The 12,630-nt window shown below is 41.2% G+C and overlaps 1 protein-coding gene across 3 annotated transcripts; it reads right to left on the reverse strand.

Annotated features, from left to right (window-relative positions):
- Positions 1–2,353: 2,353 nt before the first annotated feature.
- Positions 2,354–11,031, reverse strand: LOC136436532 (telomeric repeat-binding factor 2-interacting protein 1-like). Of its 3 annotated transcripts, XM_066430567.1 has the most exons (12): positions 10,861–11,031; positions 10,210–10,259; positions 8,643–8,747; positions 8,248–8,313; positions 7,440–7,475; positions 6,476–6,593; positions 5,311–6,019; positions 4,844–4,989; positions 4,041–4,230; positions 3,644–3,723; positions 3,134–3,248; positions 2,354–2,734 (listed from the first exon to the last, which is right to left on the reverse strand). In XM_066430567.1, exons 1-12 carry the CDS (start codon positions 10,987–10,989, stop codon positions 2,688–2,690), a joined length of 1,791 nt encoding a protein of 596 aa, XP_066286664.1. In that variant the 5' UTR covers positions 10,990–11,031; the 3' UTR covers positions 2,354–2,687. The 3 variants fall into 3 exon arrangements, with proteins under 3 accessions (XP_066286664.1, XP_066286665.1, XP_066286666.1); XM_066430568.1 differs by lacking the exon at positions 7,440–7,475; XM_066430569.1 differs by lacking the exons at positions 7,440–7,475; positions 8,643–8,747; positions 10,210–10,259; positions 10,861–11,031 and adding an exon at positions 7,196–7,302.
- Positions 11,032–12,630: the final 1,599 nt, after the last annotated feature.

Genomic DNA, 12,630 nt, shown 5'->3' on the forward strand with positions numbered 1-12,630 from the left:
ATGTGCTCTGCTTTACCCATAGAATTATTTTGTTGGACCGATAACGGCCTCAAAATGTGTGACCGCCTGTGAGCAATGTTCATTTACCTAATCGATCGGAAACATTTTTCCGGTCCGTTTTTTGGGACCTGTCCAGCAAGAAATACCGTCATCATGTAACGTTACTGGTACCCACCCCTACTTCAACACCAGTGATCAGTTCGAACTTTGAACCGCCTGTAAATGATCTACTCTTCCTAACAGTAGATCAAGACCTCTGGAATAGTATTGTGATTAATCAAACTCGCGTCTTATAAAACGTAACCGAAACTACAAAACATTGTCCTTTTTTGTGTGTGTTTTAACTGTGTTACAATAAAAAAGCACAGAAAAAGAAAGATCGACAGGGGCAGTGCACAGCCACGTTAAAATGTTGAAACCTTCAAGAGCCAATACACGATATCTCACACGACATAGCGTCAGACCGTCAGTCAATCCACGCAGTCAATCCGCACTTAGCGCACAATGGTGATGACGTCAATGGCTTCATGACAGTTGACTGAAGTGTCTATCTACCGCGCTCCACATCTGAAGAGACCACGACGTCACCACGTTCTTGGAGCTACGTGAACGAGCAAAACGTGTTGCAGAGGTAGAAGACCTACCATTTCTTCACGGAATCTATGACCCCATCTATTCAAATTATGGCGGTGACAGGATAGTAAGAAAGTAAGGACCACAACTAGGAACAGGTTAAATCCCATCGTGAGGGTCAACAGAATTGCATGGATGATTGACAGGATGGGGAGGAACAGTGTTAATAATATGTTCGTGGCTGAAAGAGTTCAAGTTTATGGATATTGGCAAAGCCAATAGAGATTGCAAAGTACCATTCCCATGAATACTTTGTCTATATATATAAAGTAAGAGGACTACATGTACACGAGGTCGTTCAGTAAACAATATGCAGTATCAGCCTGGGGATAAGTTAAGCCCGGTTTACACGGGGCACTTTGCACGACGATAGTCGTAGGACAGTAGAGAGGTATCCATTCCCATTTAAAGTAATCAAAAGTTGCTAAATCTACATGCTATTGCTAAGACAATAGGATCAGACCATGTCAACAATAAGACAGTAATTAAATCTATTTCTATAAAGGCTGTTTAGACTTTGAGACGACTAACATCTCCGTTTGTCTGTGTACTTCAGGTACCTCCGCTGGTTTGTGGATAGACTGCATGACTCTAGATGAGTCAATGGATTTAAAGGCCTCCTAGTGGAATTCTTTGGTACTGCCACAGAACTGCATCTTTTGAATATATGTTGTATATAGGTCATGTTTGTTTTGGTGGCAGATAGCAAATAGTACAGTTTGGGTAGGGAGTGGCTTTTGTACTAGCTGCAGGAGGGATGCCTTTGTAGAATACATTTTGCATGTGGGTGTTTTCGGAAGAGCCCATTATTGCAAGGGGTAGTTCAAGTTCTGAAAGTTGCAGTTTGGAGTGGGGTGATGTAGGATGTCCACTTATGGGTAGAATTTACTTTGGGAGGGTCCATTTCTGCAAAAGATTGATACAGAACAGTCCATTTTTGCATGAAGAGGAAGATGAAGTTAAAAAAGCTGTATTTGCTTGCAAAAGGTAACCTTTCTAGTTTTAGCTGTGATTTTGTTGTAAACGTTACCCGCTAAAGCAGGATGACCGAACAGTTGAAGAACAGATTTTCATCATCTATTTTTGGAACTGATATGAGAATTTCACAATTGCTTTATGATTATTGTAACTTAAGTACTAGTATCTTCATTGGAATATGCCACGGGGGATGGGTGGCCCCTTGACCTTGCCCAGTGGCACCATCCTCACGGACCTGTCCATGATAGCACATCCTTTTGGGATGAGACATCAAACTTAAGAGTCAACTTGACAAGGAAGCAAGACCGAAGGTTTTAGGTCAGTTGTGATTGGAGTGAATACGATTTGAATAAAATGTATATCTAGGAATCTTTCACAATACTGATGAATGTGTTGTCAATGTTTTCCTTTCTTGTCCTTGTCATACCATTGGCTGTAGCTGTGAAGGGTGCACAAGGCTTAAGTTGACCTCAGTTTGTCAATGTGCGTGCATTACCCTGTGTCTACCTTCAACTTTCATTCTATAAAAAAATAAACACAGACACTCTAGATCTGTTGTGCCAATATACCAGCACTATCTATCTATCTACATTAATCCTTTTTTCTGGTATAAAAGAACAAACTTTTGAAAGACATGATAGGGTACCTCACAGGCATAAAGCTGAAGTCCTACCTAGCTGCTTATCAACTCAAACTTTTAAAGGGAACAGGACGAAAAGCATGATGTCTATCCTTCCATGGCCTGGGTGAAGAAACTTTATTCCACACTTTTGCATGACCTCCACTGATCGGTTAAAGAAAATAGTCTAACTTGCTCTGGTCATAATGTGACTGTACCTCTTGCTGTGATCTCTCTCTCTGATTTTGGGATGTTTCTGAAACAAATGTCAGTCACCTTATATTGTACGAGATGTGACGCTCTTTTTTGAAAATAAAAGTAGTCTTGAGGAATTGAGAAATAATATTAGCAATGCTATAGTCAATCCAGGAATAAGGTCTTGCTTCAAATTGTTCCAATACCCCATTGTTGTGCACACTGCCCCACTGTTGTGCACACCACCCCACAACTGCAGGATTCAGTTCTCCTTGTCACTGTCAGCACTCCATCCAGGTGGAGAAATGCCTGCAAAATAAAAACATAACCATGTATACAGTAAGGTACATGTTATCAAATAAGAAAATAGGAAGGGAAAGATACGTCTTTTACAGAAGTCTGTTCCAGAAAGGGGAAAGAGGTCACACTGGTACTGATCCTACATGTTCATGCCAATTCTGATGAGTTTTGTGTAACTGAAACGCACAAGGCAAGTAGTACAGTCTCCTGACACCCGGGGAGGGGAGCAGTGTAACAATGTGGTTCAAGCACCACTTGATTGACCAGTCTAACTGGTCTGGACCTTTTAGCTTAGACATAAGTGTGTTGGGTTTGTGTGCTGGCAGGCCTGGTTTCGATTCCTGGGAGCCAGGAAAATGTGCTACCTGCCTTGTGCGTTTCAGTTACACAAACATTAACGAGACTGACCGTCAGGTTTCCTGCTGGAGCGGAGGAATGTTCTGGTGGCGCCCAGATCCCCACAGTTATAGTACAGTGCCCGTGTGGCCATCACAAGAGACAGGTTAAACTCTGTCATTAAGTTCTGTGCAGGGAGAAACAAAAAGACATGCTAGAGAATCACAGAAGCAAAATTATCATTCAAACTACAGAGCTGCAATTTGCTGGCAAATAGAGTGTTTTCCTCCTCCTCTTCCCTTCAACTGCGATGACTTTCATTTCCCCAAAGATTACACAATAAACTTGATTTTCAGGGTATTGAGTTTCATATTTCATGTTTCATAGAAAGCAGCTATGCCTCAACAATCTGACATAACACAGCATTCAAATCACAGCACCTTCTTAAGAGTTATATTTTTTCTTTGGAATAATATCTTTGAAGAATTTTACGATTTGGAGTTAAAAACGTTGATTTTATGACTCTTCTAGCACCAAAACATTTCACCTTCTTTGTAGATGAATGTATATACATTCAAATACCTTGACTTTTACACATCCTTCCAGGACAGTGGTTAGATGATCATCTTCTTCATCCTTCTTGTCCTCAGTTCCCCACATTCCTGTATAAAGTAACAGCATCATTATCTGTAAGTAACTTCTATCTGTATTGTCAAGACAGTAAAGCTACAGTTTGAAGTGTTGGGCCACAAGAAATACAGTCTGTGCCAGTCCTTGGTCTGTGCAATCAACTTATGACAATAATATCAGTCTGACAGACAATACAGCGTAACAAGCTTAAGGTAATGTAGAGCTGTGAAACAGTACAGTCAGTAATGTGGAGCAATGAGTACAGTTGGTACTGCGTTGGTTGTCTTTGGTATCTCCGCACTTATTAAGTCATACATTACAATGTATCATGTGTTCCTGCCTTCCTCACCATCCTCAGCTCTAAGTTCCTGCTGCTCCTCCTGTGGTTCTTCAGCAGTTGGTGGTTCTTGGCTATCCTGCACAGCTTCAGAGTTTACTTGTTGATGTTCCTCCTCCTGTGCATCCTGCTCTTCCCCATTCTTGACATCATTTGGACTAAGTCGGGCTCTCTTCACTGGTGGAATATAGTCTTCTTTTACCTAAAAATACAAACATATACATAAAAGTACATGTATGGGTACATACATACAATGTACAGCGCTTTTTAACAAGATTAAAACAAGGTATGTCAATATGACCTTAGCTGCTGTTTACACCTGACCAAGGCACTGTGACATGTTGTTTGGGGCAAGTGAAAATGACCTTCTGGGACATGTCAAACACTGACTCAGCACTATGATATAGTAGGAAACATCTGTCCAATAGTAAAACTGATGCTGATTACGCAGACTAGTTTTGGGGCTGATAAATATTGAAAGACCATGTACAGTACCTGCACACGCACAAGAGGCCAGTTAGGACTGGACATGATGTAAAGCCCATGTAGAGGACATTATGGATGATCGTAACGTTCAAAGAGCTAGAGTTGACTTGGTCCAGTAATTAATGATGATTATGATCAGTTAATGATGATTATGATCAGTATGCAGGACCATTTAAGTAACATATCATAATTGATTGCAGCAGCTACATACACTAGCATCCACATATCCAGGCATCAAGACCTAGGACTCATTCCAAAGCTGATAGTAAACAGGTTCTAACCTACTGTAGCAGATGTACAAAATGTAGGTCTTACTATCTAGATCTTACCTGTTCCCTCTTCACATCAGATGCTATGACTGTCAGGTGGGTATCTACATCATCACTGCTGGCTGACACAGAACTCTGGGCCCCAGGGGACGACTTCTGTGCTCCAACCCCCACAACTGTCTTCTCTGGACTTCTGCCACGGTCACCTGGAGATATACACATATATAGCTGTCACGTCTATGTCCCTGGGAGTAGCATTCTTACTACAATTAAGTACACATCCAGGCTGGATGTGTACTTAATTGTATGATCCATGCCTTTTATCACTACCATTGCAACTGTTATCATGTGAGTGCATATTAAAGTAGTATCTAATTACTAAATTAGTGCAGAGAGAAAAATGATGTTGTGGTCAATGATTTTTGATGACAAAATAAGACATTTCTCAGGTGTAGAGATGGACACAGTTTGGACAAAATAATTTCCATCTGGCAAGGCCAAATTTTTATAATTTGAAGGACACTTACCTTCCACCTGAGCGACCTTTCCTCGTCTCAGGGGGCTTCTTCTGAGAGTTGTGCTGGAAGTGGCAGAATCCACTTGTGCAGGGCCCACTTGTGCAGAGACCGCTGGTGCAGAATCCACTTCTGCAGGACCCATTGGTGCAGAATCCTCTTGTGCAGAGCCCACTGGTGCAGAATCCTCTTGTGCAGAGACCACTGGTGCAGAATCCACTTGTGCAGAACCCACTGGTGCAGAATCCACTTGTGCAGAACCCATTGGTGCAGAATCCTCTTGTGCAGAACCCACTGGTGCAGAATCCACTTGTGCAGAGCCCACTGGTGCAGAATCCTCTTGTGCAGAACCCACTGATGCTGAACTCACTTCTACAGAACCCTGTACCACATTGGAATTACTAGTGTCTTTAGTTACACAGGAAGTAAGAACTGAGTCTTTTGCAGGGTTACCAAGATCCTTCTGCTCCTCATCAGAGGAATCAAACACATCTATGTTAAGGCTGTCATTTTTGTTGGAATCATCACCATGGGGTTTCGCTGCATCCTCTGGTGCATCTTTATCGTCATCCTCATCATCATCATGCGTGGTCTGACTTTCAGCCTTCCTAAACTGAAGCCGAGAATACTTCAATCTGTCATTCAGATCAAACAGGTGCTCTTTGCCTTTTAGTTGCTTCAGGTAGTGGTCTCTCATGGCATGCCAAGAGTGCTTGGTCACCTAGAGGAGACATATAAACATTGAGTAGGTGTCACCTATGAAGTACTTGGCTGTATGGGGGTGTATATGGTAAAGAGGCCGGGAATGCACATGTAAATCAATGTGACACAGGCAGATACATGTAGTCTGTGATCAGCACTAAAAGTTGGGGTCGTATCAAATTTTACACTGCTTATGGCATATTCAAGTGGCATACTGTAAATGCAGAAATGTTTGTGTGGATTCAAGTTCGTGGTAAGGAGAAAATGGAGTGTTCACGGTAGTTTTGAGTTTGCATTTGAAACAATAGTAGGGCTACAGTCACAAAATGGAATAGCTTTTTGCAGTGGTTTCAAGTTCACGGTAAAGAGTACATTGCAAAAATTGTGAACATGAAACCACCGCAAACATTTCTGCATTTATAGCGTCAGATCCAGGTTACAGAGAAGTGATATTTTGTTTCCATATGTGGTGTACCTTATACAGCTCCATCTCCTTCCATATCTTATTGCCTCCCACCGGTTTTCTTGAGGTCGAGTTTTCAGCCACGTACTTTAGTATCGCTATTTGTTCGCTCTTCAGGAATGGCTCACGACTGAAAACAGAACAGTAATGGATCAGTTAGCAAAACTGTAGCAAAACAGTAATGAAACAGTAGCAAAACAGCAATGAAGCCAGTAGAAAACAGTAATGAAACAGTTAGCAAAACAGTAGTGAAGCCAGTAGAAAACAGTAGTGAAACAGTAGCAAATCAGTAATGAAGCCATTAGAACAGTAGTGAAACAGTAGCAAAACAGTAATGAAACAATTAGCAAAACAGTAGTGAAACAGTAGCAAATCAGTAATGAAGCCATTAGAACAGTAGTCACTAGTGAATCAGTAGCAAAGCGGTAATGAAACAGTTAGCAAAACAGTCATGAACCAGTAGAAAAGCAGTATTGAAACATCAAAACAGTTATGAAACAGTATAACAAAGTTCTTTGGTGACAACCACATTCAGTATTTACACGAGCCAACTTGTCTCAGGCAATAACGACTGTTTTTTTTTAAAAACTACTTTGCATTGCAGCTAGGTGTCCCTGCAGTTTTACAAATGTGGTCCCAAACGTTAAGTATTGTCACATATAGGCTCAGCCACGTTTGGGACCACATTCTTCAGGTGTAGCTTACAAGAACACTTAACGTTTGAGACTGCACCTGCAACACTTCCGCGACACCCAGCTGCAGTGTGACGTAGAACCTGTCATTATTGCTCTGAGAGCTCCAGTGACAGACGGTCACCCAAGTGTCCGCTGCTGTAATTACTGTACATGAGTGAATGAAGAACTTTATTGTACAGTCATTTAGATTTACCAACCTCATCAAATCATTAACGGAAGTAATAAAACAGTAACAAAACAGTTATGAAACAGTAAGCAAAACAGTAGTACTAGGGACTCACTGAGCACATGTACTGTCGGATTGGTGGCAATGGCAGCTTTGATAGAAGAAACAGCAGATAGAGTATTGTACCGTACTGCCCATTTGAAGCACATTTCAGGTTGATACAAAAAATCAGCATTACTATTACTGGAACGTGTACTAGTACTAATAAGTATTAGGCAAACAGACACTTTCTTTTCCTCTACCCTACAATTTGCAAGTTGTCAGAATTTTTTTCCAGCAATGTGGTATACCAGTAATTGGCAGCTAAATGTATAAGATGAAACTAGCTGCTATAGAATTTTATAGCAAGGTTACAATGTTAATGATATTGTTATTGTGTAGCTTAACAGAAGTGACTTTGGGCCTTGAATGAATGAATGAATGAATGAAAACTGTATTAACGCGTAACTTTGAATCCATCAGTGCTGTGATGACTGAAGAATTCATAACAATGTTACAAATTAAAGCATTGTTGCCATAATTTTTTCAAGTAATGTGGTATAATTGCCTGCAAATGAAAATTATGATATAACAAAAGTGATTCAATGTGACCAATGTGGCAAAATGAGGATTGCAGGTGCATACCATTAATTGCTGTGTTCACAATTGGAACCGAGGCAGAGGTAGCTAAATCATGTTTAAGATGAGACTATCTGCTTCATAAGTTATAACAGTTTATAGCAAGATTACAGTGTTATTATGTAGCTTAACAGAATTAACTTTGGGCCTTAGCCAAATCAGCATACATGTAACTTTGCATCCATCAATACTGTGATAACAGAAATATTATAAAGCAAAACTATGCACAACTTAAATCATCATACCCCTTTCCGGAGGTTGTCACTGATGTTTTGTAGGATGACACTGTAGTAGACCTCGTGCCTCTCATTCTGGAAATACGATAGACATATACAGAATCAAACCCAAAAGCTTAAAACAGTCTACCCTTGATGCCCTGCTCGTCATAAGAAAACAAGAATTTAGATGTACATGAACTTCTGAGCCCGATTTCCACCCTTGCAAACTGCAACAAAGTTGTGTATTGATTTACATTGTACATTTGTAGACAGAGTACTAGTAGATATTTCCATATAGGACCCTTTAGAAGTCTACAAGCTTAGAGCTAAAAGGTACAATTTTCAGTCCCACCTTACCACAGAGAAAGACCACAAAAAATCAGAATGTGCTCTGACTAGTACTAGTAATGGCTTTGACTTACTTATACTGTTCTAAAGGTAGTAAGGTATTCTTCTCCACACAGTCCAGGATATATCTGTAGGAATAAGTGTCCTCTCCTCTGACTAACTGCCCTTCTGCTGCCAGTCTGCAGGGATACACATCAGGGATTAGACATAAACAAACAACCAGCAGACTTTTCCCCATTAAATGTATCTATTCATTATACAGGGGAAGGGAAATGATTTTTTTTTGCAAAGTCTTCTTTTTCATTTTTTTTTTCATTGTTTCTCTTCCATGCAGCAAAAATCCTGTTCTGCTGCAGCTGCATTTTTGTTCTCTTTTTCTAATCTCCAAGCAGGTGTTGAGGTGGAAGATTGTAACATGTTCTGTTGGGGAGGCAGTCAGAAAACTTTATCTCAATATCTGCTTGAAGATGATATTTTTTCTGCAGTCAGAGAGCATAACTTTAAATACCCTTTTCATTTCATTTCATTTCATTTCAAGGCCACATACATTTCAGACATTCTAGAAAATAATGGCAATAAGTGTGGCAATTAAAAATTATTGCCATAGCGAAGGTGTCTGGATTGATCTTACTTCACTGTAAGGAAAGTACCAACGTAGCACTCTAGATCTTAGTTCTGCCATAATATTGTGCAAAACGCACTTAGAAATTAGAAAGGCATCTGCCAAGCAGATATAGAAAGGCACCATGTAACTCGAGGAGTTCCTAGCATATGTGGAAAGGCCGGAGTACACTCCCGTTGTAGTGTCTTTTTTCTCTGGCATTGTTGGATAGGTGGGGTGAGAAACTAGGCCGGAAGTTTAGAAAATCGGTATGCTGGGGCTCCTATGATCGTTTTGGTTGTTATTCTAGCTCTGTAGGATGTGTTTTCGAGGAGCTACTGTTGTTTTTCCGACACCGCACGCCTCCCCGTAAGGCGTTCAGTGTAGACTGCCCAAGCGGTAACCCAAGTTATTTATCGTTCCGTTTAAAACTTTGCCTTTCTTTATATGCTTGGATCTCCTCAAGTTTTGGTTTTCACAGAGGTTTTTTGGTGGGAGGCATGATGTTCAGCACGTTCTTGTGATACTAGATCAACTGGGATGCGCAAACCCTTTTCAAAGCTAGAATACTAGATTCGGTGAACTCCCTGACACACTCCGGACAGTACGAAATCGGACACCACGTAAAAGTAGGTCATCTGTCATCGACAGCTGAGTGCCTGGATGCCAGACGTGCTAATGAGGTATCAAGTTTGAAAAAGTGACAGGAGGGCATCTACAGAGTTGGCCGGACGGATTCCTGAAATTCCTGTGGAATTCTGGGAATTCTTGCAAATCGGGTCTAAAATATACTATTAAGCTTGCCCCTCAGGCTTCGCTAAAAATCTGCACCAAGACTCTTTTCCATACATATATAGTAGTCAGAAGCAGTACTGTTACTATCAAAACCAGGCAGCTGAGGATAGCAGACATGTAGAAGAAGGTGGTAAGACATTATTGTCATTGCCAGACTGACAACCCTGTACCGTAACTAAGGTCCTTAAGTAAGCAAGTTACCATTACGGTTTTCCATGCAGTACAACATAAAGAAATTTACTTACTTGATACAGTTTTCATCTGGACCTCTACTGGTTACCTTTCCACCTCCATGCTACATAGAAACGGAAAGGGAACAGCAATATACATCAACATTAGTACATGTTTCATCATCAGGGTAGTAAAACAGTCAATAACAAAGGTTTTTGTACACAGCCTTGGAGTGTTATTCACCTTGCCAACATTTCGGAGACCCTCTGTCAATAATGAAGTTGCAGCTTGGTCTTGCTGCTTCAGTGTGAAGAATGTGGTCACATACATGATTGGGTTTATGACTATGAGTTTATTTAACTATGATGTGGGGGGAAATAAAATTATAAATCAAGTCATGTTTGGGACCGCATTCTTCACAATGCAGCAGCGATACCTAGATGTAGTGAATTTTTATAAATTGTAAATGACAATTTAGATTTTGTTGTAACAGTAGAGTAGAAGAGAAGAATAAAATATCAAAAGATAGCAAAAGAAACAGACAAAGAGGATGAGAGGGGGTAGTTCATTAGAAATCTGACATTGACCTACAGTGTGGTGATAAAAAATATACCATCTATCTTCTGCTGTGCATCATGCAAAATTATATGAATTGTAAAATAATGGTCCTCTCTGAGTGGCTGGTTCTGAATAAATACAAACATTTGATAACACAAAAGATTCACCTTGACCAGAGGCCTTATCTTGGTTTTAACCTCTCCTGGTATGCAGTAAAACGTTAGTGGACGTCCGTCCTGTGTTTGGAACAGCACATTGCTGTGGCTGATCACAGATGAAGACTCAGGTCCCGCCATTTTTCATACCTGGCTTCTGAATCACTACTATGGCGGATACGAACTACCAACGGAAGTGACGTCACTGATACGCTTTATTTTTTCTGTGAAAAAACTATGCTGTGATAAAAACGTCAAACTAAAGTATCAAAATAACATTGTCTCCCTTTAATGTTTTGGGACTTGGACTTGATCATATACAATGTCCTCGGTTTAAGGTAAATAATTTTGAATTGACCAATCTTACATCATTTCCGTCAGCAACGAGTACCCAAGTTGAGAGGTCAGAAGGTCACGAATTCGGCGGTGGATCAGCCAGGTGTGACTGCGATATCTTTACAAAAGCACAGTTGCGTTCGTTTTATATAATTGATTTCCATCGAAATGGATTCTTTTGGATCGGGCGGAGGTGCAGGCGGGCAGGTAGACCCACATATGCAGCACTTTATCGAGGCGGAGTCTCAGAAGCAGCGGTTTCAACAGCTAGTGCACGGTCTGACCGACACGTGCTGGGAGAAGTGTATGGACAGGTCAGTACGAGATACATGTACGATTTTTGTAATGTTTACCTATTTTATGGGATAACAAACTACAGTGGTTTCATGACATACTACTTATCTCTTTATAAGAATGTTCTTCTTTAGTGTAGCTCAAAATATACAGATGGGTGGGGAGGGGGTTTGATAGGGTGGGGCAGGTCGACCTAACGGGAGGGATGTGGCGTCGTGGGGGGTGGAGTATAGAAACCGAATGCAAAGATTGGTTCCAAACATTCAAGCCATCCTGATTATTGTGCATGAAAAGGTTTGACATGAACATCCTGTCAATAGCCTACTAGTATGTTCCTGTCAATAGCCTCGGCCTATTCTTTATCATTTAAGCCTAGCCGCAGTGACTCCGGTGGAAAGACATATTTTGCTTGTATATAATACAGTGTAGGAAGACACTGTATTATATACTAGCAAAATACGTCTTCCCACCCGAGTCGCCACGGCTAGTGCAAGCCAATACCTGAATAAAGGAGAAATCATCTGACCTACATGTAACATGATGTCTTTTCCTTTGCAGACCCTCCACCAAACTTGACGGAAGGACAGAGACATGTTTTGTGAACTGTGTGGAAAGATTTATCGACACCAGTAACTTTGTCCTGAACCGCCTGCAGAATAAAGCAGGCACTGGTGAGCTCCATTAGATGAGGGAATCATGAGGGGCTGTTCTGAGGAGTACTCCCAAGGAGCAGTCCTGATGATTGCTCCCGAGGAGCGGTCCTGAAGAACAGCCCTGAGGAGGACTCCCGAGGAGCAGTTGGACAGTCCTTCGGAGTACTCCCAAGGAGCAGTCGGACAGTCCTTCGGAGTACTCCTGAGGAGCAGTCCTTCGGAGTATTCCTGAGGAGCAGTCCTGAAGAGTACTCCCAAGGAGCAGTCCAGAGGAGTACTCCGAGGAGCAGTCTTGAGGAGTAGTCCAGAGGAACAGTCCTGAGGAGTAGTCTGGAGCAGTGGAGGAGTACTTCTGAGGAGCGGTGCTGAGAAATATTCCAGAGGAGCAGTCATGAGGAACATAGACATAGAGGACTTTTCCATAGACACAGCTGTGCTGACTTTGTACAACTTGTATCATTTTGATAGCTAGTAATAAGTGTTATCCAGGCAGTTGTTG

The sequence above is a fragment of the Branchiostoma lanceolatum genome, chromosome 6, assembly GCF_035083965.1.
Source record: "Branchiostoma lanceolatum isolate klBraLanc5 chromosome 6, klBraLanc5.hap2, whole genome shotgun sequence".
In the NCBI taxonomy this organism is placed as follows: domain Eukaryota; kingdom Metazoa; phylum Chordata; class Leptocardii; order Amphioxiformes; family Branchiostomatidae; genus Branchiostoma; species Branchiostoma lanceolatum.